Source organism: Genypterus blacodes, unplaced genomic scaffold (genome assembly GCF_046128005.1).
Source record: "Genypterus blacodes isolate CSIRO-AG114 ecotype Tasmania unplaced genomic scaffold, CSIRO-AGI_Gbla_v1 ptg000021l_1, whole genome shotgun sequence".
NCBI classification, from domain to species: domain Eukaryota; kingdom Metazoa; phylum Chordata; class Actinopteri; order Ophidiiformes; family Ophidiidae; genus Genypterus; species Genypterus blacodes.
In genome coordinates, this window is record NW_027466834.1 from 4,313,284 (window position 1) to 4,340,000 (window position 26,717).

The following is a 26,717-nucleotide window of genomic DNA, read 5'->3' on the forward strand; positions in this document are numbered from 1 at the left end:
ATGATTCATATTTATGCAAGGTAATGTGGTTGAACCCGTTTGTTACTGCCTTATCTACAAAATAGGAGTTCCGCTCTTAACCAATAGCCCCAGTTTATCATTCATCTCAATCCAAAGTACATACTTTGTGCTCTGAGTAAGCTCGTTTTAACACGACTTGTGTTTTACACGTTGCTAAATGTTAAGTCTTGTACATTATCCACAGAGTATGGAGCAGAGTACCAGACAGCCAGTCAACTCATAAAGTCAACATAAAGTAAAATCATGGTTACGAGCCTGTATATATATGTTATATACAGTATATACGGTATATACATAGTGTCACATGCACTGGTTTAACATTTGGTACTGCTGAGGAGATGAGCTGTTACTTTGTTCTGACTGCCTTTCCAATTAATTTTTAACCTAAATTTATCACGTCCAATCAGACCTCTAAATCCTGTGCCCTCCCCTTCCCACCATGATTGGTTCTCCATTCTTCAGAATACCACCAGCCAGAGAACACACCATCCTCTTAAGACTATTTGAATAAATTAGTGCAAAGAAAACATTTTGTGGTACTTTCTGTGTTAACAAAATACAAATCAAAGTTGAAAAATAAGTTGCTACTCAGTTCAGGGTTGTTAGCATTCCCTTCATATTGGATAAAACACTTATTTTCATTTCATCTTACATTGTAGAATGTCAGATGACAAATGGTATGAATAACCATCCAACATCTTTAAAGGTCAGATTAGGAGAACCATTCTTATTCAATGTTCTGTGTTTTGTGTAGGGGGTGAAGCCAGGCAGCTTTGACAAGGTGGCCATTCCGGAAGTCAAGGAGATCATTGAGGGATGTATTCGCCAAAACAAGGATGAGAGGTCTGTATCCACATACCAAGTACAAATGCTGGTTTTGTCCAGTGGCTGATTCTCACCTTGTAGCAATGATGTAGTTGTACTTGGGTATTGAGCACATTGATATCGCTGAAATACTGCACACCACTGGAAAGGCGATAAGGGAGATGCACTTTCAGACAGGCCTGGTCAGAGAAACGGTCTTTTTACAGTTTTAAACAGATCACATATCAAGGATAGGAAGTCCTTGCTCTCGAGGCCTAACTGCATTTTTTTTCTCGCTTTCTGCTCGTCTCACTTTCCGCTTAGGTACTCAATCAAGGACCTGCTCAACCACGCCTTCTTCCAAGAAGATACAGGAGTTCGTGTGGAGTTAGCAGAGGAAGATGATGGAGAAATGGAGACTATTAAGCTGTGGCTCCGAATTGAGGATGTGAAGAAGCTCAAGGGGAAATACAAAGACAATGAAGCCATTGAGTTTTCGTTTGACCTCAGCAAAGACGTCCCAGAGGATGTGGCTCAGGAAATGGTAAATTGTCCTTCAAATGCTTCATTCATTAGACTTCAGGATGAAAAATTCACCTAACACCTAATTCACACTGGAAAAGTCTGTGTATGCTCAATTGTATCTCATATCTCTGCTTTAGGTTGAGTCTGGTTATGTGTGTGATGGTGACCACAAGACCATCGCCAAGGCCATAAAGGACAGAGCGTATTTCATCTGTCGCAAGAGAGCACTGCGGCAGCAGGTTTGTAATTGTAATAACAATGCAGCTCAGCTGGTGAATGTTGACTCTGGGGCTTTGCTTAACCTCTAGCTCGGCAGTAGCATTTTGCCAATTGTTACATTCTGTATTGGGGTTTGTATTACATTTGTCAATCACTCTCTTGAAGGTTCGAGAAGACCAAGAGACGACTAAGATAGAAGAAGAACCGCAGGTTCAGCTCCCGCCAGCACCGCAACCAGGCCAGCAACCCAGCTCTGACCCCCCTCAGCCCCAGGCAGTGCCGCAGCCGGCTCCATATGTTCCACCACAACCAAATCACCAGCACAACATTCAGATGACCCCCCTACCCGCATCACAGCAGAGCCTCCAGGGCACAAACTACAACACTCCTCAATCAACCCAACTGACTGGCATGGCGCAGGGTGTCCATTATGTTCCTCACTCAGCTGGGCAAGTCCCAGCTCCTGTTCCGGGTCAGACTGTGCCAGCCAAGCAGCCAGAGTCAGAGGATCCAGAGAAGGACCAGCAGCCACACCACATTGCAGGAGGTTCGTATCAAATCAACTTTCACGGCCAACTCCAGGGTGACCGGATGGTGGGCTTATTTTAAGTTATCATCCAATCAACCTTCTCCGTCTTACAGCCAACCACCCGGGGGAAAGACCACCATGCTCCTCCGTCCTCCCTGAGGCACAGCCGGCACAGTCTGGGCTATCGTACAACTCGCCCACTAATCAGCAGCTTCAGCCGCAGGTGTCCTATCCGCAGACACAAGATCAGTTACAACAACAGCAGTTACCAGTGGTGAGTTGTGTTAACACTTAAATGTTGTTGTCTTGATTAAGAGAAACTGTTTGTTTCTCCTTGGTATATGCAACCTGCTCACTGCATATTTCTCTGTTTCATTTTGTTTGTGAGTGTCACTAAAAACTCATAACAAACACTTTTATTGAGGCTGGTTTAACTGCAGCCGGTGTGTCTCCTCTCTAGCAAAGGGGCAAGTTCACTTAATTTGAATTTTGTTTAAAGTGAACATGGGGCAGACAGGGGGATGAACATGAAGAGCAAAAGACAACAACAGGGAAATGCTCTTCTCGACTATGCAAGACCCTTCTCTTTCTCTTTCTCTCTTGCTTTCTCTCTCGCTCTCTTCTTGGTGGACAAATGTGCGTTCATGTAGAGCTGATTCACCCATTTTCCACTTTAGGGGCATGCATGCAATGCTTGTGTGCAGCCATTGCTATATTTCTGCTGCACACTTATCCTTTATCACTTTCTTCTTTGCTTCCTTTTCTCCACATTCTCTTTTCTGGCCATGTGTAAGGTTCAGCCCCAGATGCATGGTGCTCAGCCTACTGACGTCCCTGCATCTAGCACCCACACTGCTCCAGGGGCACCACAGCAGGTACATGGTTCTGAAAGTCCAAATGTCCAGGTGCCTAGATGCTTTGCTTTGGGCTGTAGAGTGTTCCAAACCCCCAAGTCCTAGTTTCCTACATTTTTTTTTTCACCCTCGGTTTCCCTTTCCTTTTATCTTTATCCTCAACTTTCCCACTTCTTACCCTCTGTTGTGTTTTGTTTCTTATAGTACGGAGTTTACTACCAACCATCGCTTCCCCCTCAGGTAGATAAAATTGTCCCTTTTTGTGTTGATGCTTTCAAATACACCTACAGCCTTCCAGGTGGTGTGTTCAATGCAACAACTTCCTGCTAAAAGTAGTCGCTTGTTAGAAGGACACAGTTGTTCTGGATGGTTTCACAGATGACTAACGTCAACGTCATGCAACGTTTGGTGGCCTGACAAATATATTTGATTGATCATTCTTTAAGCCACTCCTGTATATTGTGGCTGAAATGAATCAGTGACTTGACATTAGCAATACAATACTCACACTCATCAAGTTAGTCAAGTTAATGTCTGGTGGGGTTTATGTAGCTATGCTATTCAGCAGGTAAGTGCTTGTGGCTTGAAGTAGAGCCAATGTTTTCTAAGATGGTTGGATGAAAGAGGGACTGGGTTTACAGGTAATCCAACTGACTGTATGGGTCTCTGTTAGAAAGGTTTCTCTCCACCTTCTTGTTAATGCCATTATATTCCTTAAATCTTTCCAGATGCCCACCCAGCAAGTGATGATACCCCCTTCCTCTCAGTCTGCTTCCCCTCAGCAGCAGCAACAGGCAGACAGCAGTGCTGCTACTCAGAGCTCCACTTTGCCACAGGCACAACCTGGAGCTCAGCAACTACAGGTGATACTCGCCTACCATGCTCATGTTAAATGAAACCTCCAAGGAATGTGCACATGAAGCCATGCTCTAACATCTCACACTCACTCTTGTTCATGCTTTTTTCCCTGTCTTTCCTTGACTTACTACTCCATTCCATCACCATTTCCCTTTTCTCCAACCGCTCTATTCTGCATGCTGCTTATCCCCGCACAACTATTAGTCTTGGGCCAATGATCCAAGGTCTCCTATACTGTCTCCTCCAATCAACGCTGAGCATCTATATTTCCTTTATCAGACTGCATGCCACCCTGTGTTGCAGGTACTCGTGAGCACAAAATATGGGTGTATGGGTAAATGTGTGTGGGTAGGATGTCCACTGTCTGTTCACACCATTCATGTTGCTTGAAGTTAATATATTAATCTCTCAAAATGTACACAAAGTTCTTCGTTAAGCAATCTGTTTGTGTTTCAGGCACCAATCAGTGTTCCTCAACCAACATCATTAGAGCAACAGGCAGGATCTACAGTGCTGATACCACAGTCTGTGGAAAGGTAAGAAAGAACACAAGAGTGTTAGATTTCATTGCCTCCACATATCTTGGCAAAATGTCTCTCTCATGCATCCATGTCTCCTTTAGCTGTCTGTCAGATGCAGCATCGGGTCTCAGCGACGGCAATGATGGAACCTCTACATCAGGCGGGCGTCACGAGGGCCGCTCACTCAAGCGGAACCATCGGCGATCCGTACGCAGCCGCTCCCGCCATGAGAAGACTTCAAAGGCCAAGCTGAATGTTCTCAGTGTACGGATCCGAGCCAACGATTTAATGAATATTTATCCTTTAGCCCTTTGCCAATAACCTTTTTAAAAAAAGATTACTTGAACTTGAAACAATGTTTTTTTTAGATCTCTAATGTGGGAGACAGAGTGGCAGAGTGCCAGCTGGAAACGCACAACAGAAAGATGGTGACCTTCAAATTTGACCTTGATGGTGATAATCCAGAGGAGATCGCACAGATAATGGTAACAGTGATTTGCCTCATTTGTTTTATACATGTTACATGTTGTGTGTGTGTATATATACACTGATGTAGTACGTGCAGTATATGTAGATGTTTAATTAACTTAATTTTGCCTCAGGTTGCCAGTGAGTTCATCCTGGAGAGCGAGCGAGAGTCTTTCATCGAGCAGGTCCGCGAAGTCATAGAAATGGCCGATGAGAAAGGAGAGTGCAAGGACGGCTTCCCCCAGGTATTTCCTTATACTGCAGGACCCTAGTAGATGAATATCCAAAGTCTTGTCTATTTTGATGTTGACCAAATTCTCTCTCCACAGATGAGTGATCTGAAGCAACAGCCTGAGCTCTTTGCTCCGCTGCTAGCAGGTGAACATTGAAGAGAGCATTTGAACCATAGCTTTCAATGAGCTTTGATTCCAGGCTTCCATCTGACCTTTGTTTTCAACTTTTTTGCTCAGGCATTCCTCCAAGCACTGCAGCTCAGGTGGTGCATTCAGCAGGACGTAGGTTCATTGTCAGTCCGGTGCCAGAGTCACGACTTAGAGAGCAGTTCTTTGGCCCTCCTTCAGCCAATACCTCCTTTAGCGATGAACACGCTCCAGGTGAGAGAAGATGTTGTTTCACACCTTTGGAATTCCAGAATAAATCAATGAAGTCGCATGAATACTTTAGGTGAAGACCGCTTAGATTCAAAATATGGAGTAATTTGTAATCATTTGAACACAGAAAGGGCAATTTCAGAGTATCGTGGCCATTTTAGATGGTGTTAATAGAATCTAGTAGTACAATGTGTATTGGGACATGCTAGGGTGTTTTGATTGATAAAATGTGCGTTTTATTGCTATTTTCACTATATAATCTGAAAGCTGAGAAGACACTGTGATGACAATTTTAGGTACTAGAAGCCTCTCATAGACTCTACTTCTTCTTTCTTCATTACCAATGCAGTGCAATAAATAACTGCATAGGCAATACATGTCGCTGCCTATTGAATCCTGTCAACCTAAGCAAATACACGCCACATTTATACCTGGTAGGGTTCAGCCGTGACTGTTGATCCAGATTGTCTGTGGCTCACATCAGGGTAGCACTCATTTCCACAGGTTTCCATTTGATTCCATCAGCCGATTTTATTATTGCTTTATTGTTATCTCAAAATGATATTCATGGATTATTTTTTTCATTTTTTTTAGCTGGCCCTATGACCTTGGGTCTGTCTCTGTCAGCTCCTACTGGAAGTCTTCAGCAGGCCTTCAATGAGATGAGGCAGGCTCACGGAGAGAAATCCAAACCCCTCGACCCGCCTGCCACTGAGCCAGAGCCCAAACTTGCTGTTGCTCCTCCGGAAGGTGTAACTTCTGCAGCGAGCACAACTGTTCCTGCGGGCTCTTTCACACCTACTGCAAGAACCTCACCGCCTCCCTCAGCCTCCCCACCTGTACAAGCTCAGCCCCAAACTCCGGCTTCTGTCACTAATGATTCCTGTCCACCACCCCAGTCTTCCCACCAAACAACACCCTCTCAACTTCCACCTGCCGGTCTCTCTCCCTCATCATCCAATAGCTCCCCTCCAGCTGTGCAGGCCTCTGTCCCCTCAGGACCTGGCCCTCAGCTAAGTAGTAGTCCTGCCCCCGTCTCCTCTGTTGCCAGCACCACGTCCACTATCACTGGCACTGTGCCTGTGTCAGAGCAGCAGCCTGTTAACGGCGCCGCTTCATCTTCACAGCCAACAAATTTGCCCATCCACGCAACACAGCACACACCTCCCCCTAATTCCGTTCCTGCTGCTCAGCCCATTTCCTCACAGGCCCCGCCACCCACCTCTTTACCCAGTCAGGCCCAGGTCCAACCACAGCCAGTTGAGCCTGAGGGGGCCGAGTCCCAGACCAAGGCCCCCGGCAGAGATGACATCCAAGCCCTAGATAAGAAGTTGCGGTCCCTCTTTAAAGATCAGAGCTCTACTTCCTCTGCCTCAATGGATCCCTCTCAGGGCACCGGCACCTCCTCGCCTCCTACCGGGACCTCCTCCCCTCCACCTGGTGTAGCCCTGGTGCCCCCATCGAACCTCCCCCTCAACTCTGGAGCACAAGGTGTCCTAGGCTCCGCATCCACCCCTGGGCAGGGTGGCACCCCAGCAGGACAGATCCAGACCCCTCCCAGTAAACCCAGGGCACATGTGAGTGGAATTTGCAAATTTGAAAATAATCAGATTACTTTATTGCAATAATAATACATTTTATTTGTACGTTTTTAGACATTACCAACTGGTTTTGATCAAGCTAGCACCCCACCCTCAGAGCTCTTGCCCCCATTTCCTGGACCAAATCAGGTGAGGTCTACTTTGTCCCTACTATAATGGTAGATGTTAGTAAGTTGATGACATTAGCACATCAACACTTACTAAAACTGATATCAAGATCTTCCAAATTACTTTAGTGTGCATGTCAATTTTGATTCTGTTGATGTTGAGAGAGCTGAAGCGAGAAAAAATCAACTCAACAAACAGGAATTTCATCATTCCATTTTTAAATGACGATGTAGCTTGCTGAGTGCCATTGATATTTACTACTTTGGAGTTGTACAAATGGAAACCCTTTCCTGTGTGGTGTAGTTCATATGGAGTACCCTTGTAGGAGTGCTTATCTACCACCTGCATGGTTCCTTATGTCCTTCTTTTTGATGCAGTCCCTGGGTGATTTGCAGGCCCTGTTGAGAAGAGCTCTGAGCCCAGAGACTGTTCAGGGAGGCGGCACAGCACAGCCTCCAGGATCAGGCTTCACTCTGGGACGTTTCCAAGTAAGTGTTCAGTCACACCATCAACCTAATAATGGTCTAAAATGTTTAAAAACAATCTTAAACATTGTCTTGATTCCATCCCTCTTGTCTTTCCTCAGGTGTCCGTCGCCGCTGACGGCTCGTCCAGCAGCGCTCCCGGTCCATCCAACATAGTCTCCTCTTCATCCCTTACACCGTCCTCCACCTCCTCGTCCTCATCCTCCTCTTCCACCTCGTCGCCTTCAAGTCCAGAAAGTACCCTCCACCGGGCGTCCTCTCTGTCCAGCAGAGCCGGTGAAGTCACTATAGATGGACCCTCGTCCGCTGCTCCTGCCAGTCAGCAAACTATTGGACGCTTCCAGGTGTCCACCAGCGCTGATGCCACAACTGGGCCCACAGCTGGATCCAAAGTGGGCCGTTTTTCAGTCACAGGTGTGTAACGGGTCCATTGGACATAAGCACAAGCTAAGGTCGCTGTCACACCACACACAAGTCATTTGAGTCCAGTGCAAGTAGACAAGTAAACCCATCGTGTCATTGTTTTTGCTCAGTGACCCCGGCTGCTGGCTCCAGTCCATCACGGGGCTCCAGCGTACAGAACGGCCCCTCGTCCTCTGCTTCTGATCCTCATCATCCACCCACTCACTACATCAGCAGTGACAACACCGATGACGACTCCGAGACTGAGGATGAAGCTTTGCAGCGGGAAATCAGCCGTCTCAGAGAAAAGTATGTTGCGTGTACACAATTGGGTTCAGACTGCATTTATTCTTGCAAATGTTCCTCCCGGTAATGAAGGGATTGTATTTTTCATCTCTCAACTTCTCTCCCTCACACAGACACATGATAGAAATCCAGACCTTACACTCTCGTCAGAAGGAGGAGATAGATGCCCTCTTTACAAAGATGGGCAAACCTTCTCCCTCAACTGTTTTTTCCCCTGCTGTGGCCATGGCTGGAGGTCGGCGGAGGCTCAAAAGCAAGAGTCACAAGTCTCCTCGCAGCAGTGGACAGCCCAGCCCACTACACTCGGGTAAGGATAGCCAAGTAGCTTGTGTTTGTGTGTGTCAACCAAACGGCTATGTTATTCCAAGCCTGCTCTCTGTTGCTGAATGCAAAATTGAATTCTGTATTGTGCTCATATGTTCAGGATCGCCAGCTTCAACCCAGAGCATCCATGGTTCAGTGTCCCCTCAAAATGATAGTTCGCCCTCAACGACAGACGCTTTAGAAACTGCAACAGAAGCACCAGATGCAGGGAGCTGGACGTCTCCTCGCCCGCTCAAGAACTCTCCATCCATGCCCAGCTTAAGCTCTTCCTCCACAGGCGCGTACAACCGCTCGCTCTCGTCACGTTTGGCTGTTTGGGCTGAATCGATGTCCTGGCTCACATCTTGCCGCTGTTCTTTATATTCCCCAGGAGTCTGCGGGACCAGCGCCATAAACGTTTCAGGCCAGAGCCAGAACCACACGACTTCGCTGACCCAAGTGACTGCACCCAGTTCTCTCGCCCCCAGCACGCAGAAGTGCAAGGGCACCTTCACCGATGACTTTCACCAGCTCGTGGATAACTGGGCCAGAGATGCCATCAGTCTTTCTCAGTGCAAGAAAGGACCTAAAACTGGAGCACAGGCAGCACTGGGGCATGATGTAGGCACAGTACCGTCTTGTAGTATATCGCCGAAGCTGACTTTGGATTACTGCCCATGTCTAAGCATGTTCTGTCTAATTCTGTAAACACTAATACGCCTTCTCTGTATTTCAGATCGTCCCCCCAACCAACATGGGCCGCAAGTTCTCAGCACCAGGCTACCTCTGCCCCACGCTCCCCACAGCCACCGCCTCCACCGCAGCAGGCCACCTCCCTAACCCGGCCAATCCCCCTTTCCCTTTGGGGCCTCGAAAAGGATCTCTGGGCCCGGTCGCCCCGGGGTTTGGCAACGCTTCTGCTCCGTACAGTGCTCCTCAGTGGGCCGGCCCCACAGGCACGTGCCAGGTCAACATGCTGAACCCCACGCAGCCACTAACTCAGTACCAGCCACCCACGCCTGCCCCGGTGTCCCTGCACCAAGGCTACCATATGGGGACAGCGCCCGCCGCCCAGAAATCCGTCAACCCCGGAGGGTCAAACCTAAGGCCCACGTAGCCTCGTCCGGGCCCCGGTCCAGGCTGAGAGGGCCGGGCCGGGCCGGCAGTCGTTGATCGATGACCACTAGCTCTCTCTAAATTTTATTGGATAGCAGGCTGGGTATTGTGCTTTGCATTTTTATTTGAACTTTTATCATGTTTTCCTGTAACAGTTGACCTGTGTGGTTCAGTCCTCTCAGGCGAAAACGAAAGCCGTCTGGCAAATGGAGGGGAGAGTGCAATACACATCCACAGCACGTGAGTCACACACACTTAGCCTGCCTGAGAGCTGTGGTGTGGTTGGTTTTGCCTCGTCAAGTAACCACCGGCGACGGGCACAACCAACAGCAGCCAAAGAGCGTTTGAGAGCGCCCATCAGAAAAGATGTCATTCCTTTGAATACGAGATGGTAAGAGGGTTTCTGCTTCAAATCATGACTTAAAATACAGCAAAGATGGTTGCACAAACATAGACGTGCGTGCATATAGATGCCTGACTAAACATTCACTGGGTGGAGGGAGTTGTACGGAAGGTTAAGTTATCTCGGCAGTACGGGGAGGAAGAGTGTGGTCGGACAAGAAGGTGGGACAGACATTTAGTCTTAGAGTGAGGTGTGAGCGGTGGAGGTAAAGGTCGGCGGAGGGTTAAGAGAAGAAAGACACGGTATGTGAGGCAGGAGTGCAGTGAATAGGTTTAGATTCTAAATACGTCCCAGCGGCTACCTATTCTGAATTAAAATGCAATAATGGCAAAGAGAAGATAAACTTTCATTTGTAACTGTGGCCTTAATCCCCAAACACACATTTAAACTTTGTACATAGAATTTTCATGATTGGGTTACAAATTCACTTTTAGCCTATTTACATCCCTGTGAGAGTCTGGTGTGTTCGTGATTTAAGTTGTCTCAGTCCATACGAATGAGTTTTGAGTATCGTACTGATTTCTCCTTCACGCCTGACTCGTCCATGTAAGCCGGTGGATCAGGGGCTGAGACCAGTCGTCCCGGTGTCGACCACCACTTGCAGTTTGGTTGCAATTGAAGAGGCGTCACTGCTGTAAATCCCAGTCATGGTGTGTTTTCATGTGGAAAGAGTATTTTTGACAGCAAGACTTGACTCTCATTGATTAATTCCAGGGTCACCGTGTCATAAATGTTAGATAAGAACTGTGAAACATCAAAAAGGTGTCGTAAGAGATAAAGGTTTCAAATTATTAGGATTGTATTTGTGGAAGGTGGGTTTTTCTGACTTTTGAAGGGAACAAACATCCCCCACGCATCCCAGTTGTTTACACACATGTTGCACAATACACAGATGAACGGGGTTGTGAGCTAAAACCACATTAGACTAAATATATCTGCTCATAACCTTTTGCCATCACCTCTCAAAACACAAGTGTCTGGGGTTCTCTCTCTCTGTGGTCTGTTTTGTATGCGTATATTTAATAAAAACAAATGTTCTTTATGGACCTGTATTCAGCCATCAGATTTTGATGTTGTTTCACTGTAATTATTATTAAAGGTTGTTAAACAACATGTAGTTAAAGGAATATAAAGTGCAATTGCAGGGTTGTTGTTATTGGTATCCTGCTCTCAGCGCAGTAGTCCTGCGGTTTATTAAGCTCTTCTATCTATGAATGCCCTGCCCCCCTCCTCCTTTTTTTGTTTTCTATTGTAATGTACATATGTTAATGTGAGGTTATGCTTTCACATAATGCTCAGTCACTATAGAGAACTATACGCCTGCGGTAACCCACTCTACATGCACACGCACTCTAACCTGAGGAACACTTTAGTGCCTTGCATCCTCACTAATGACAAGTTCCATATCCATCATAGTCATGTAGCTGTGACTGTACTGCATATGCCAGTTAACCTGCACATAACATAAACAGAACAGGTTGTTCCATAACGGTCACGTGGGCGATCCAGAAGATAAGAGCTATCTGGATGGTCCGACCATTCAACACACTGAACTGCAGAACAAAGAGCACACTGAGTAATGTGGAAACAAGTTATCTTTTTCTCTACAGTTACATTTGTGTTTGTTGTGTAATCAGCAGCATATTTATATATGACTCATACATGGTTTAGCTGGCACTTGTGTGTGTTTTGTGGAGTTCTCACAGTATTTCATAGCAGCACATGTTTGGGCAGAGAATGAGCTGTTAAACAGTTGTGTCACGCTGCACACTGGCTTTAGCCGCCACATCACGAGTGCCATTGTGTCATTGTGATCCTTTTCCCCCCCGCTCATAGATTGGATGAATAGTTAAACTTCTCTAGAGAAAAAATAAGTTACTGCAATGCAGAATATGCAATGTTTAAAATTTTATAACGGTCAGAGGGGTAACAAACATTTGCATGCTGATGAGGGTTGTTACTGACTTCAATGTTTTTGATATTGGAATACAGAGATCTTGTTTTCTTTTTCTTTGCCTTCTTGTAAGTCATCACAAAGTGCCGACATTCTGTTGAATTGCCATCCACCACTCACGGGCACAAGTTTAACATCAGAATGCATCAGCCTATGTTTTCTGCATGCCTGCTTCTCTGGTTTTTAATCATACATCACAACCTATTCACAACTGGCTACTGTACAGCACAAGCTCACCACAAGCCAATATCTATGTGCTACTATGCTTCTATCAGTTAATATCAAAAACCTCTCTATACAGTACTGTCTGGCTACTGACACACAGTAATATCCTTGTACTTATTTCTGATCCGTCTTTTCTGACTTTCTGTGACTCAGTGTTCTGTTTTGTGTATGTTTTTCACATTGTACAAAATGTATAAAACAAAATAAAAGATCAGTTAAGGCGTTGTTGGGTGTTTGTATTTTGGTATTTCAGTTTCAATTTATTTGTCAAATAATTATCAAAATGGTTCCAAACTGGTTCAGCACATTAAATAACACACATTATGCATGTAAAACATTGAAACAACAGTACATTAACAGATCTGCAGTAAGTGAATTCTTGTCACTCCCGACCTTCAGGCTGCCACGTGTCCATCTCAGAGGAACTACAGCTGACATCTGATCCTTTTATTCTTTCACTAAACCACACCACTCACTTCACAACATCAAAATTAAAATAGCTATAAAATAAATAAAGGTGAAACATTTGGCTGGATTACAGAGGAGTTTTAGGAAGCCGTTGGGATTTAAGTGTCCAGCCTGCGTTTCTTCATGTGCTGCCCTTGTCTGTACGGGCTGCATGCCTGGCCTGTAAAGAACAAAAGTCATTTAAAAAGGACCATGACATTCAGTCAACACCCCCCTATCACCGCCTACCAATCATCAAGTCTCACCGGGTCTTGGCTGATGCTGAGGTCTACAAGGAGCCCCGCCCAGTCCTCCCTGGTACGACGGGGCCTCGTCTGGTGGTTTGGTCAGAGCCCTGGGGGGGTGGGCCGAGCCTCTCTGGGGGGTCTTGCTGCGTGTCTGCATCAGGTGATTATTTGGTGTGCTGATCCCTTTTGGAGGGGCGGCGTCGGGAGGGAGGTCCAGCTCCTCAATCCCGTCTAGTGTGAAATCCCACAGCTCAGCATCATCTGTGGAGAAAAGCAGCACAGGCCAGAAGGTGAAGAGCGCCGCGTTTCATCATGCTGTCAGAGTGTGTGTGTCGCTCCCTAGTGGCGGCTTGCTGCACCTGCTAAATACTCCTGCCTGCTGCAGGGATTCCTGTGTGCAGCTGTGATGCTGTGGCCCGGCTCAGCTTGGTGACCTGGAGTATAGAGACATCCTCATAAATACACTAAACATTTAGAACACAGAAACACTGAACAGCACGAGAACACAAACTTTCTAAATCGTCACACTTACCTCCATTGGATGCTTTTCCAACAGAAACCTCTGCATCCTCGGATTTGACTTGATCTACTTTCCGCTGTAGGTTCTTGGCTTCCATCTCTTCCCTGAACTTCTGTTGAAGCTGCTGCTGCCGAAGCTTTCTCAGCTGTCTGGGATCTGAATGTTCTTCCAAATCCAGCACAGGCCTTCAAAGACAAAGAAAGCGAGGAAGGATATTGTGATGCAAAGACTGGGAGAGGAGACGGCATCATTGCAGCCATAAAGGACAGAGACTGGGCTCGGCGCCGCTCACCTCTCGCTTTTTATGTCAGATGCCTGGTCTGCATTAGGTGTGATGAATGTCCTTTCTTCTGTCTTCCTCCCATGATCATATGAACCATTCTTGTTCTGGATGAGAACTCTGGGCTCCAGTGGCGTCCTAGCAGAGCCCACCTCAGACCCCAGCTTCGCCTGTCGGGCCAGGCCAGTGATCCGTGCCGTCTCTACAGTGGGCTCGCCATCAGAGCGCTTGGTCTGTGCCGGGTCTAAAGGGGGACGAGGCTGCGTGTGAAAGACAATCAATTAGATTTGACACCACAAAGTAATACAATAACCAAGAAATACACGCTGTACATCTGACCTGCTTGGGGATCTTGTTGATGGCCATGAGGTATTCTTTATCCAGGATGCAGTTTCCCAGGGCGTTACCAAAGCATCTGAACCAAAAGACCAAACAGCAGATATCAGGCTTCTGTGTCATCTTCTTGTGTGGGCGTTCATGTTAACATAAGAACCCTCCAGTACTTCAGTGCCCTCTTCAGCCCATCAGTGACCGCCTCCTTCCTGGCTTTTTCCAGAGACAGAGCCTTCGACTTTTGTCCCTCGCTGACTCCATAGCCTATATCCTCATGATACGACCCATCCTGTAAGACAGAACTTAGACTAAGTGCAAAAATCACGTGGATGTTGGCAGAGGATGAGGTTGAGGCGCTGGATTAAGGACGGGAACAAATTCTAATCAAGCAATGCAACTCTTGAGATAAAAATAACAATCAAGGCAGAGTGATACAACCAAAGATGAAGATGTTGTGATTGTGTTGTTAAAGTCTTTATTGCGTTGTATATTCTAACCTTCAGCTGCACTTTCACAAACGCACTGACTCCCACATAAAACCTCCCATTGATGAGGTCGACAAAGTCTGTAAGACAAACACAGGGCTTTGTTAGTCTGACTGAATTGCAGCAGCTTGGCATTAACACAGAATCCCTGTGAAATAATACGACCCGGTGAATCATACCGACGTTCTGCTGGGAGATGGAGTGAGACCAGCCGTTATATCCAAACATCTCATTGGCCAGGCCGATTACACGATGCCCTTCAATGTAGCACACCTGGAAGAGTTCATTTAAAGGGTCGATGGGGAGACAGAAGCCGAGTTATAGCCAAGAATGATTTCAGCAATAGTTTCTTCGTATTAAAGGGACAGATTTCTGAGATTTTGAGGGTCACACACACACACACACACACACACACACACACACACACACACACACACACACACACACACACACACACACATACACTGACTGGGAGAGAGACATAAGAGAGACTCACCTTCTGTCCGCCACCTGCCACTCTGCTGCTGATGTACTCTGGTCCCAGCTTCTGTCGCAGAGCGTTCTGCACCGCCTGGTACTCCTCAGCAGTGTAATTCAACTGTTAAGGAGGGAGGAAATACAATAACACACACTTACTTCTACATAGATAGATAGATAGATAGATAGATAGATAGAGAGATAGATAGATAGATAGATAGTATCTGCACACCTGGTGACTACGAAATCAGGTGTTTTTAGCCAATCAAGAACTGGAAGGAACCACCTTGATGACAGTTGACACGTTGTTTGGGTAACATCACTCCTACCTGTCCGAAAGACTTGGAAGCAGTGTTGTTGCTGCTGCTGCTGCCGCTGCCCTCTTCTGGGTCTTTAAACATGACTGCAGCTAAAATAAACACAATGTAATATTTCGTGTCAGGAGTGTGTACATACACGTTCTGTTTTAGCATGAATGAGTTTAGCTTGATTTTTAAAACAAACAGTGACCCAGAATACAGCGTGCAACTGTGACGGTGTTGTCGTTTAGCTAAGATAACATAACTGCAAAATGTTAACTATGAATGGAATGTCTAAATGGAAAACTCACCAGCTGATATGTGTGAAAAGTGAACTTTATGGGGCTGCGCGGAGTACTTAGCGCAGAACCATTAGCCACATTAAAGCTAAATTCAAAACAGCTTTACTTCCCGCTCGGAAATACCTGGGCGGGGCCATGTGCGACGCCTTCAGGGAACGTCGGAAAAAAAAGAAATTGGCTCCATTTGAGTCTTTGGTGGCTTTGTCTCTTTTCCGGGCTTTCTGCGACAGGGTTTCTGATTCCGGCTTTTGTTTGTTAATGTATGTAAAGCGAGCTCGACCGTGAGAGTACTATGGTAAAGTAAACCATTAATCATTAATGACTTATGTCGTCTGTACTGTTTCCGTTTTGTAGACGTTTCTTCCACGAAGCACTCAAACGCACAAACAATCTTCCGAACAGCACATGGCCCCCTGGTGATCAAAGTTAGTATGACTGGTTGGAAATAGGGGGAAATAAGATCCTGTGTCTCCAAAACGTGTTGCCCTCTATTTAATCGATACCTGTAACATTTATGCAGCAATTAGGTTGTTTTCTTTTATGTTTAATTATTTTACATACTGAAGACACCTGCTTACCTGAAAATGAAATTATTGCAACATTTGCAATATAGGGAGAAACCAAGAACAAACACTCAGCAGAATTCATGCTTTCTGTACTGATTGGATTGAACAAGCTTTCCCTGTGATGTCAAGGAACCAAACAATATTCATTTTCCCTCTTATCTACGTTCAGTAGTGTGATCTCACCAGCAGGGGGCAGCACAAGCATGTCAACGTAAAATTAAAAATCAAAGCGCTCTGTCGCTGATCACTCTAATCCCAGCTAGAACATCACTACTGCTACCAGGCTTTTCATGTCAAAAAATCAGCTTGTTAAAAATTCCCTTGTACTTTGGGGGGAGGGAGGGGGGGGGGGGAAATGGAGATCAGAGAGAATGAGAGGAAGAGGGATCAAGAAGCCTTGGTGACAGAGAGATGGATACAAAAGAAGGCTGGTCAGACAGGGAGGAGAGAAAAGCTAAAGACAACGGGAGGGAAAGTGAGAGATGGTGAATCCCCTCTCGGTCTCCCCTGTGGCTGGACTTGTCTCTGCTAATGACCCTGTCTGCTGGCTCTCACAGACAGATGGTGAATTAACTCCAATTAGCCCACTCTTACCAGATTTCCTCTGACAGCTCACCACACACACACACACGCGCACACACGCACACACACACATGCACACACATGCACTTGCACACTCAGACACACACACACACACACACACACACACATGCACTTGCACACACAGACACACGCACACAGACACACAGAAACAGGAAGTTGGAAACCCTATGTTTGCATGTGTTTGCCATAGACTCATTTGAAAAAGAGAGCAATGTTAACACGCAATATATAACACATCTCATTTTGATTTAAATTTAAAATTATTTATGTTATGGCTGTTGCATGCCGCAAGTCTGAATTATGTGTTAAACATAGCTTTAATATCACATCATTCTAGTACAACAATTAGCTAAGCTATAAATCAAACTACTTTTGCAGTAACTTGACAGTTGATCAGCCATTTTGAAAACAATGCAGCTTTTCCGGCGACTTCTCCAAGTAGCTTAACATAGGATACCCACCTACTTTTCATGTGAGGAGTGTTAGCGCTATTCAAATTTTGCTGAACACACACACACGCACACGCACGCACGCACACGCGCACGCACGCAAGCGCGCGCACACACACACACACACACACACACACACACACTGAACTCTTAACAAAGCATTACTAGCAGCTTCTCTCTTGAACATATCCCAGCATGCATTGCTCTTCTCGGTCACCTTGCCTTATTGGAAACGTAGTCTACACAAACACGTTGCACACATTGCTTACGTCATTTCCCCCTTGATATTGACTTTGGCGACTATTTCCCTTGAATCCACTGATTTCGAACATAATAATTATTTTGTTTTGTCTTGCTGGAATTTGTGTGTCGTCAGTGTTGTTAGTTACGTTTTCATAGGAGCTTGAAGCGTAGCTAACTACTAAGAGAGTAACTTGGTAAAAGATGAAGAATGATAAATCATGAATAGCTTCTTATAAGCTCCCGTTTCAAAGTAACTTCCCCAACAACGTATGTGTTATACTCTCTCTCTCTTTCTCACACATACATACACACATGCACACACGCGCACACACACGCACATACACGCACACACACGCACACACACACACGCACATGCATTTACTGCATACTAAACAACTGTGCGGCTGTGGTCACAGGGTTAATGAGGTGTTAACAGTCAAGTTTCATATACAGAAGTGCACATTTTCTTTGTGAGTGAAATCACACCACACGTCACACAGGCCCCAGTGTGTGTGTGTGTGTGTGTGTGTGTGTGTGTGTGTGTGTGTGTGTTTATACACACCAGTGGGGCACTTAAAGTGTCACTCAGGATCTCTGCGCTGTCCAATGAATCAGTCTCACTGAGAAGATAGTTTCTTGTGTGTGTGTGCGTGTGTGAGAGTGTGTCTAACAGGTGTTCAACTGGGATTCATCCATCTGGAACCCAGAGTGGGAGGTCTCTGTTGACCTCTGACCTTTTCTGTAAATAGGGTCAGCAGGTGATAAACTGAGAGCAAAGGTCAGAAGGTCAGCTACTATGTGGCAGGACACAATGACTTTATCGAACACTGTGACAGAATACACACAGTCATAATCCAGTAGCACAGCTGTCCATAAGTCTCTCTCTCTGAGTGTGTATGAGTCAGACCACATGTGTGTCGGTGTGTGTGTGTGTTTGTACAGAGTGGACTAATCCCCATAAATCTCTTTAGCTGTCCAGATCCATACTTCAGAGCGTGAGGCAGTATGGACAGCAGCTGTGTATGAAAGATGTGTGTGACCCTGGCAGCACAGAGGAAACAAACACAGACTGAACGCCGCTCTAACAGCCCTGACACACTTTAACCACTTCAACTCCAGGTCATAAATGTTACTTGATGGATCTCAAATATAAATGGCTGCTATTAACAAATAAAAATAAAAGCCAGATGATGAAGGAGTCTTCCAGGTTCTTTGCTATAAATCCACTGAGTGGTGATGGAGCAATGAAAGCCACTGCCCCCTGGTGGCCAAGGCTCAGTAATGCTTTGAGAGCTTCACTGCCTGCATGAACAAAGAAGACGAGCTGGAGAGAAGACAAGACTGGACCTTCGCATGGAAACGTCAGACTTGCACAAAAAATGGTATGATGGTACAAAACACCTCAAACAAATGTGAGGTTTTGTTTTCAGTCTCATTTTCTTCCTGCTAAATCAAAAATGATCAACGTGCACACAGTATTTGTCTTACTGTCATTAAAGTAAAACAAATGTGATAAAGCCGTAGACGTGCATGGAATCAATAGGATAACAGCATTGTAAGGTTTGTACATGACATTAGAAAAAAAATAGTGTTTCCCCAATATCAGTATAATCAACATGTTTAAGTGGGTGTAAACACTCTGACTCTGAATGTTAGGGGCAAAATTAAGGTATTATATGCAGTGCTGACTGTCAGAATGAGCTCAGTAGCACATACAAAAGCCAGAGAGAGTTAAAGTGATGGTTTTCCTTCCAGGGTTAAGTGGTTAAAAACACTGTCAGGGCCAACAAACCGAAACGAAGCCTTCTATTTCCCTCTACCCCCCCCCCCCCCCTCTCTCTCACTCTCTCTCTCTGTGAGTGAGTGAATGAGTGTGTGTCTTCACTCCTTCAGCCGGCATGACGCTGAAGTGAAAAGACAAGTGTCACTGAATCAGAGAGAGAGAGAGAGAGAGAGAGAGAGAGAGAGAGAGAGAGAGAGAGAGAGATGGGAAGGGACAAATGAGACAAATGAGAAGTGATGAGCAGGATGTGGGTGGAAGTGTAGCGGCGTTGTGTGTGTATGTGTGTGTGTGTGTGTGTGTGTGAGTGAGAGAAAAGAGAGGGAGAGAGGCTCGATGAAGATGAAGGCATACAAACACAAAAGAAGGAAGAGGAGGAGCAAACAAGGGAGGTGAAGAAAGGAAGGACAAGTGACAGCCAAGTGCTGCTGTTATCAATCACGTTTTGAGGCTTTGTGTGTGTGTGTGTGTGTGTATGTGTGTGTGTGTGTGTGTGTGTGTGTGTGTACTAATTCAATACCTTCAGCGGGGGTCAGTGTTTCCCTCAGCATACTGAGGATCAATGTGCCGGTGGAAACAACGCTTCATTAAGTGCTTTTTCATGTAGCGTGCTGTACCTCAATAATGTATTGCTGTCAGATACACACATGCAGAAAATGGCCTCAGACGTGTGCAGGCACATATGCAAATACACGCACGCACGCACGCACACACACACACACACACACACACACACACACACACACACACACAGAGCCACACAAGTCGTCATTGCCCATCCCCTTTCCTCTCCTCCCTCAGCGTGCTGCTGAAACTGAACTCTCACAGTGGCAAGCTTTGTTTTAATGCTGCATAAATTGCAGTGTGTACTTCATTTTCACGGGTTTGTGTGTGTGTGTGTGTGTGTGTATTTTTTGTTTCCCTGTGTACTCTTGCTGTGCTAAGCTCCCCCCCACCCCCACCCCACCCTCTTCCCCCTCTCTCTCTCTCCCTCTCCCTCTCCCTCTCTCTCTTCATTTGCTTCCCTCTGGGGCTGATGTGATTTAAGGCTGTGCATGAAGACTGAGGACCAGGCTCTTATCTGCCTGTTATTGATGTGAGCTGTAACTCTCACTGTCCACACTCTACAGACAGACACGGGGGGGGGGGGGGGGGGGAGGAAGAGAGAGAGAGCAAGAGAGAGGAAGAGAGAGGGAGAGAATGATGGGCGGATGGACGAGGAGAAACGATAGCGAGATAATGCTGCTAGATGGATGGCTTCTCCCTGTGATGTTCAGGCTCCTGTCTGGGTTTACAGACAGTGTGGCGTTTTTCATGGATTCATGTCTGTGTGTGTGTGTGTGTGTGTGTTGTAAAAAATAAAAGGCAGTACAGTAAAAATCTGAACCTCTTTAACTCACCATATCATTCACCCTGTGACAATCAGTTCCTCTGTCTGTCTACACCTTCATCTCTTCCCCTACTCCCTTGCTTCCTTTCCTACTTCCTCTCCGCTTTGCCTCCCCACCCCTCCCCCCCCCCACCCCACCCCGTCCCCCCGTGTCTCCTGTCGCCCGGCTCCATCTGTACGTTGTGTCGACGTCAATAATTCAGCAGAAGGTTCAAGAATTCAGCGCTTAACAACAGGTTAAGATCTTTGCTATAAAAGCCGTAAATTATGCATTTGTGAATAAAATATGATTCTTTCCCTTTCAAAGCAGCTGAAATCTGTCAGCGCTGCCATTTGTTTTCTGACAGCATCGCGGCAGAATGACAGTTCAAAAGCGGGGGTTTGTCTTTATCTTGGCAGGTTTTCAATCTTTGCTCTATTTCTGCACACTGCAGAACATTATTTTGTATCCATTGTTTTGTAGACCATCTTTCATCTCCCATGGCTTTGTTGTTCTCTCCCTCTCTCTCTCTCCCTCTCTCTCTTCCTTTTCGTATGTTGTGAGGTCTTTTTTTTCTCTTTTCTTTCACAATTTCGTCTCATATTGTACAGTACCAGTCCCGCCTTATACATCGGGCTTGGGGATGCAATTACCCAGAGCTTTTCCCCCATCTCCTCTACCATTAACAACACGGACACACTTCCTCCCTTTCCCTACCCCTTCCTTCCCTTTTTGCTCCAGCCATCCTTCCTTCCTTCCTCTGTTTATCCTTCCTCCCCTCATCTTTCGCCTCCCCCCCCTCCTCCCCCCCTCCCTCCCTCCCTTCAGGCGTGGAGATCGTTCCTTTGTTCCTGACATCTGTTTTGGTGGGTGATTAATTGAGATGAGCATGTGGGGTGAAGGCCTGTAGAAGGGGAGCTCAGACCCCCCAGGTAATGTGCACGAGAGTGATTGCGTGCGTGCGTGTGTGTGTGTGTGTGTGTGTGTGTGTGTGTGTGTGTGTGTGTGTGAAGGTGTGTGTATGAGTGGTGCTACACAAAATTCCCTGATGTGGTTATTTAGTGCAGAATGCCTGGATTGCCCTGCTGTGCACTGGCATATTAAAGATACACCTGTTATCTTAATAAAATGTATAAAACACTATTTTACCTGCACATACAATCAAACTTCTGTCTGCGATTGGGCTCAGCATGGCGAGATGTGTAACGACAAGTAACTGACAAGTGACAGTGATACTGCCTGCATATAAAAATGTGTCAAAAATCCCACGGGGGGAAACAGAGCAGGAGAGCAGAAAGCCTCAGTACAGTAAGCACATTTATGCATCATCATAGAACTTCTGTCCAACCTTCACCTGAGATGTGTGTGGACTGATGAGCAGAGCTGACACGGTGACCTTCAAAATGAATCATGTGTAAATGACAACACGGAACAAAGATGAAATGAGCAATTAGAATAACAGAAACTGGCAGTGAAACAAAAGAAAATCCACTATTTAATCTGATCTAATTGGAAAACAACTGTGCTGAATAAAGCTCATAGCTCCACCAAGGCAGAACAAGTGGAAATGTGTTTAGCTGGAATTTAATATCTTCTCAATTGATCAACACGTCAGAAATCCGCCCTTGAACCCGGGACCACCTGATAGTGAAGCACTGAGGCCAGAGTGATCTGTGCTGCCCTTTATCTGTGTGTGTGTGTGTGTGTGTGTGGACCCCATGTGGCATGTGTTGATAATCTGTCGTGCTATACATCTGACAGATTTTGGGTGATCGAGATTGGAGAAAAGCATCACAATCTCACAGATCTCAGACAAGAACATACCTGACCTCCATGAATAAAACATACAAGGACAATTTCAATTCAAGACAAAAATGTCTGTCTACTGCGTTGTGTTGATGAGCTGGCAGAGGGCCGGCCTGCGTCTGCGTCTGTGGTGATTTATAACCCTGTGAAGTCAGGAAACACCAGAAGGGACAGACTCAGATTCAGAGGTCACGGGGTCAGGTCAGAGGTCAGGGGTCATCTCCGTGGTCAGGCCAGGGCAGGGGAAATGTGCTGAGAGAAGTTCAAAACTCTCCAGGGGAGCCAGTCCGCTTGTGTAAGTGTGTGTGAGTGTGTGTGTGTATGTGTGTGTATGTGTGAGGAACACATGATCGTGGCCGTGTGGGTGTGTTTCCCAGGGAGTGTAATCGATGTCACACCACAAATGGTGTCAGAGGGTGTGGTGCCTGACTGATCCAGAGGGTAGAGAGAGATAGAGCGTGTGAGTGAGGGAGTGAGTGTGTGTGTGTGTACGTGTATGTGTTTGTGCACGTGTGTGTGTGTTGGGTGCAGACAGATGAAGGCGATGTATAGTGAGATAATCACTACATATACCATCTAGCCAGACAGAGCGGGGCCAAACAAAGGCACCACAGCTCATATCTCTCCTACTCAACACACACACACACACACACACACACACACACACACACACACAGGAGCAATGTCACAGCAGCAGGCTAATTTCCCACTCAGTATGTGTGTCACTGTGCTCTTCTCTCATACTTGCAAATGGACAGATGGACGAGAGAGAGAGAGAGATTGAGAGAGAGAACAAGAGAGAGAGAGAGAGAGAGAGAGAGAGAGCTTATTCAGTACATACATTTTAACCCCCTGCCTTTGAATAAGTATTATAAATATAAAAATAGATCCGTGTGTATGTACTGTGTGATTGTGTATGTGCACACAAAACACACACACTCCTCACACCCACATGACCAATGTCACAGCAGCAGCTAATTTCCTTCTCAGTATGAGTGTGACCGTGTCTGTCTGCTCATACGTGTAGACAGACAGATGGACAGGGGAGAGAGAGAGAGAGGGGGGGGGGGGGGGGGGGGAGGAGAGGGGGAGAAAGGGAGAGAGGGAGAGAGAGAAAGAGAGAGGGAGAGAGAGAGAGAGAGAGAGAGAGAGAGAGAGAGAGAGAGAGAGGTGGAGAAATACAGTGAAGCCCTGTGGCTCAGGCCCATTAACAGTCTTGATTTATGCTGCTCCGCATGCTGTGGTGGGACAGTGTCAGCCGAGTGTATGTGTGTGTGTGTGTGTGTGTGTGTGTGTGTGTGTGTGTGTGCGGCCGTGTGTGTGCGGCCGTGTGTGTGCTGATTCAGGGCTTCATCAGGCCAGGCTCTGATAATAAATACATGTCCATGTGAGAGTGCATGAATAGTGTGTTTAGGAGAGTTTTCGTGGCCAGACAGGCACCAGACAGCCGGAGTTCAGAGAAGCTCAGAGGTTTTTGAGGGTCGACTGTAGAAACACACGCACACGCACACACACACACACACACACACACCACAGCACTAAATCTAGCGTAGCAATCCAAACCTCAATAAAGCTGCAGTTGAGGGTGTTATTACTGCATATCTGAGGCTGTGTCATAAGTGAGCAGAGCGGAGCCGAGCGGAGCCGAGCGGCCCGGCCATCACACTTCCATCTGCACCGTCTCTCCAAAACACGCTTTGAGTCTGAAGTGACGGTGGCGGCGTCAGTAGTGTGTTCTAATAAAACTGCTTTTCTCTGCAAGTTTGAACTTTTTCCTGCCACGGCGAAGCTACCGGCGTGCCACGGCCGTGCGTCCCATTAATCCGCCTCGATGGTTTAGGGAGGAAGCCGAGGAGGACACGATGAGTGAGGGAGAGACGGGATGATGAGAAGGATCGGCTGGGTTTCTCTGTGCGATATGTACATAATGGCTTCCACTGACAATTATCTTTGATCCAGCCCTCATCCCCCCCTCCCCCCCCCCTCCTCGATTCTACCAATCTTCCCTACGACGTCTTTTCATCTTTCCTTTCCCTCCTGCACTAATGTCCTTCCTCTATCATCTGTGCAAAGCTCTCCGTCTCTTTAAACGTCTTCCCCGAGACTGCCTGTGCGACTTCAGGAATGACAAATATATTTACCATTCATCTCATCAACACACACACACACACACACACACACACACACACACACACACAGAAGCGCACGCGGCCCCCCTCGTGAGTGGCTACGGAGTGACTGGGTAATGAGGCTCGCTCGCTCGGGGGGTCAGCGACCTCGTGGGTGGGTGGGGGTAGCTGGGTGGGGGCGGAGCGGAGATAAAACGGGGTGAGACGGAGGAGGAAAAGTAGAAATAATGACAAAATGGTGAAGGGCTTTCCACTTTTTTCATCATTTCTCTCCTTTTTCATTTGTCATTTCTCCCCCTCTCTCGCTCTCTCTCTCTCCCACTCTGTCCCTTGTCAGCAGTTCGAGCTCGACGTGGATGCAGCGGGGAGAGAGAGAGAGAGAGGGGGAGAGAGAGAGAGAGAGAGAGAGAGAGAGAGAGAGAGAGAGAGAGAGAGAGTTTTAAGTGCTGATGGCAGGCCCTGGTTGCTGCTGGGACTGGGGTGTCAGCTCTTATTCTGCCACAGCATGCATCTGACAGGCTAATGATAGAGAGGGAGCGGGAAGGGGGGGGTCGGAGGGGTGCGTGTGTGTTGGGGGGGGGGCACTTGTGTGTCTGTCTGAGATGGCGTCTGTTTTGAAGACAGAACAAGAGCGCCACTGAGGAGGAAAGAGGGGTTTGTGGGGGGGTGGGAGGGGGACTTGGTATTTTATTGACCGCGCGTCTTGTAAACCTTCTCCTCCGCTCCTCCTTGTTCTCCCACACTGTACCCTCCGCTGATAGATTGAGTTATATTGCTCCCTGGGCGACAGGCATTCCGTCACGTTTCCACGGCAATGAGGTCAGAGGTGGACGCTCCTTATTGGCTGCTGTCTGTAATCATCACAGATCACCGCTGTGTGTTTGTTAGCCCGTGCCCCCCCCCCCCCCCCCCGACATCCCCACACACACCCTCCCCCTCTCTCTCTCTCTTAACCCCGCTGACCCCTGCTCCATGCAGCGGAGCGTGACCCCAGGGCCAATGGGTCTCGACTGTCGCAACCCTGAGGTCAGGGGTGTTTACTGTGTGTCTGTGTGTGTGTGTCTGTGTGTGTGTGTGTGTGTGGAGGCTTGTTAACAGCTGGGACTGATTTTACAGAGGAGAAAACAAATAAGTATTGTCTTTGAGTTTGATCTCACTCAGAACCAAATGCCAGAAAAGGGAGGAAACATATTCTCTCTGACAGAAGACAGAGAGTGCCACCAACTCTACTGCACACCTACTCCTCCCCTGCTTCTACACACACACACACACACACACACACACACACACACACACACACACACACACACACACACACACACCACCACCACCATCTCTCCATCCTCTTTGCTGTTTCCTTGGTATTCTTTATCTCTTCCTTCCAGTCTACCCTCACTGTCAGTTTGTGGTAGGCTGATGTTTCACAACTGCTCCCACAGCTGTTGATCAGTCAGTGTGTGTGTGTCAGTGTGTGTCAGTGTGTAAGTGTCCATGTCCTGCAAGAGTGAGGGTTTGCATGTGTGCGTGCATGCATGATCTACCCTTTCGTGTTTACATCCGTGTTTGCATCTATGTTGTTTGCCCGTGTGTGTGTGTGAGTGTGTGTGAGTGTATGTGTGTGTGCGTGTGTTTACGTATATGTGTGCAGTGTGTCCTACAGCAGTCCCTCCTCATTGATTTGGCGGTGACAGACGGAGTTATAGATAGCTCTTTGAGACCTTCGGGATCAATCTTATCACCAGCACACTTCCTCCTCACAACTCACACACAGACGAGGAAGAAGAAGAAGAGAGGTAAAGGAGAAGAAAAGAGGAGAAATACAGAGGAGGGAGATAAAAAAGAAAAAAAATGGTGAAAAGCCAGACAGGAGCTGTAGAAGCAGGCAAGGAGAGAGGAAGAGAAGAAGAGAGCAGCACATATACATACATATAAATATATAAATACAAGATGCTGTTTGAATACAACGTGTGCATCCATCTGTGCATGATTATCTGTGTATGTGCATGCAACGTGTGTGAGCATGACGCTGATGATGGTGAGAGAGGAAGTGACAGAGATAAACGAAGG

At 46.7% G+C, this 26,717-nt stretch overlaps 2 protein-coding genes across 8 annotated transcripts in view; one reads left to right on the top strand and one right to left on the bottom strand.

Annotated features, from left to right (window-relative positions):
- The window catches only part of LOC142992179 (serine/threonine-protein kinase WNK1-like), a 25,460-nt gene extending 12,922 nt beyond the window's left edge, over positions 1 to 12,538 (top strand). For 3 of the 5 annotated variants that reach the window (XM_076142511.1, XM_076142510.1, XM_076142509.1), the window contains 22 exons: positions 776 to 864; positions 1,150 to 1,369; positions 1,488 to 1,589; positions 1,735 to 2,116; positions 2,212 to 2,372; positions 3,157 to 3,192; positions 3,681 to 3,815; positions 4,267 to 4,346; positions 4,433 to 4,595; positions 4,700 to 4,816; positions 4,934 to 5,044; positions 5,129 to 5,177; positions 5,270 to 5,413; positions 6,005 to 6,987; positions 7,066 to 7,140; positions 7,497 to 7,607; positions 7,706 to 8,018; positions 8,138 to 8,315; positions 8,426 to 8,619; positions 8,737 to 8,913; positions 9,007 to 9,236; positions 9,352 to 12,538. In XM_076142511.1, the coding sequence (XP_075998626.1) occupies positions 776 to 864; positions 1,150 to 1,369; positions 1,488 to 1,589; positions 1,735 to 2,116; positions 2,212 to 2,372; positions 3,157 to 3,192; positions 3,681 to 3,815; positions 4,267 to 4,346; positions 4,433 to 4,595; positions 4,700 to 4,816; positions 4,934 to 5,044; positions 5,129 to 5,177; positions 5,270 to 5,413; positions 6,005 to 6,987; positions 7,066 to 7,140; positions 7,497 to 7,607; positions 7,706 to 8,018; positions 8,138 to 8,315; positions 8,426 to 8,619; positions 8,737 to 8,913; positions 9,007 to 9,236; positions 9,352 to 9,732 (4,431 nt within the window). In that variant the 3' untranslated portion in view covers positions 9,733 to 12,538. The remainder of the gene's footprint in view (positions 1 to 775; positions 865 to 1,149; positions 1,370 to 1,487; positions 1,590 to 1,734; positions 2,117 to 2,211; positions 2,373 to 3,156; positions 3,193 to 3,680; positions 3,816 to 4,266; positions 4,347 to 4,432; positions 4,596 to 4,699; positions 4,817 to 4,933; positions 5,045 to 5,128; positions 5,178 to 5,269; positions 5,414 to 6,004; positions 6,988 to 7,065; positions 7,141 to 7,496; positions 7,608 to 7,705; positions 8,019 to 8,137; positions 8,316 to 8,425; positions 8,620 to 8,736; positions 8,914 to 9,006; positions 9,237 to 9,351) is intronic. The other 2 variants (XM_076142512.1, XM_076142513.1) reach the window with 2 other exon arrangements.
- Positions 12,444 to 15,967, bottom strand: rad52 (RAD52 homolog, DNA repair protein). 3 transcript variants are annotated; one of them, XM_076142515.1, is made up of 12 exons: positions 15,714 to 15,967; positions 15,433 to 15,506; positions 15,123 to 15,224; positions 14,806 to 14,899; positions 14,639 to 14,706; positions 14,312 to 14,430; positions 14,148 to 14,223; positions 13,821 to 14,068; positions 13,541 to 13,713; positions 13,368 to 13,442; positions 13,027 to 13,269; positions 12,444 to 12,941 (listed from the first exon to the last, which is right to left on the bottom strand). In XM_076142515.1, exons 2-12 carry the CDS (start codon positions 15,502 to 15,504, stop codon positions 12,880 to 12,882), a joined length of 1,332 nt encoding a protein of 443 aa, XP_075998630.1. In that variant the 5' UTR covers positions 15,505 to 15,506; positions 15,714 to 15,967; the 3' UTR covers positions 12,444 to 12,879. The 3 variants fall into 3 exon arrangements, with proteins under 3 accessions (XP_075998630.1, XP_075998629.1, XP_075998631.1); XM_076142514.1 differs by having other exon boundaries at positions 15,433 to 15,512; XM_076142516.1 differs by lacking the exon at positions 15,714 to 15,967 and having other exon boundaries at positions 15,336 to 15,506.
- Between the last annotated feature and the right edge of the window lie 10,750 nt (positions 15,968 to 26,717).

What these genes read in the sequence shown, in the direction of transcription:
- rad52 (XM_076142515.1), bottom strand. Translation starts at nt 15,504, where the DNA reads ATGTTTAAAGACCCAGAAGAGGGCAGCGGCAGCAGCAGCAGCAACAAC. An exon ending in TTGTGAAAGTGCAGCTGAAG is followed by an intron (nt 14,431 to 14,638) that starts GTTAGAATATAC and finishes TCTGTCTTACAG; the next exon opens with GATGGGTCGTATCATGAGGA. An exon ending in GGGCTGAAGAGGGCACTGAA is followed by an intron (nt 14,224 to 14,311) that starts GTACTGGAGGGT and finishes CTTTTGGTTCAG; the next exon opens with ATGCTTTGGTAACGCCCTGG.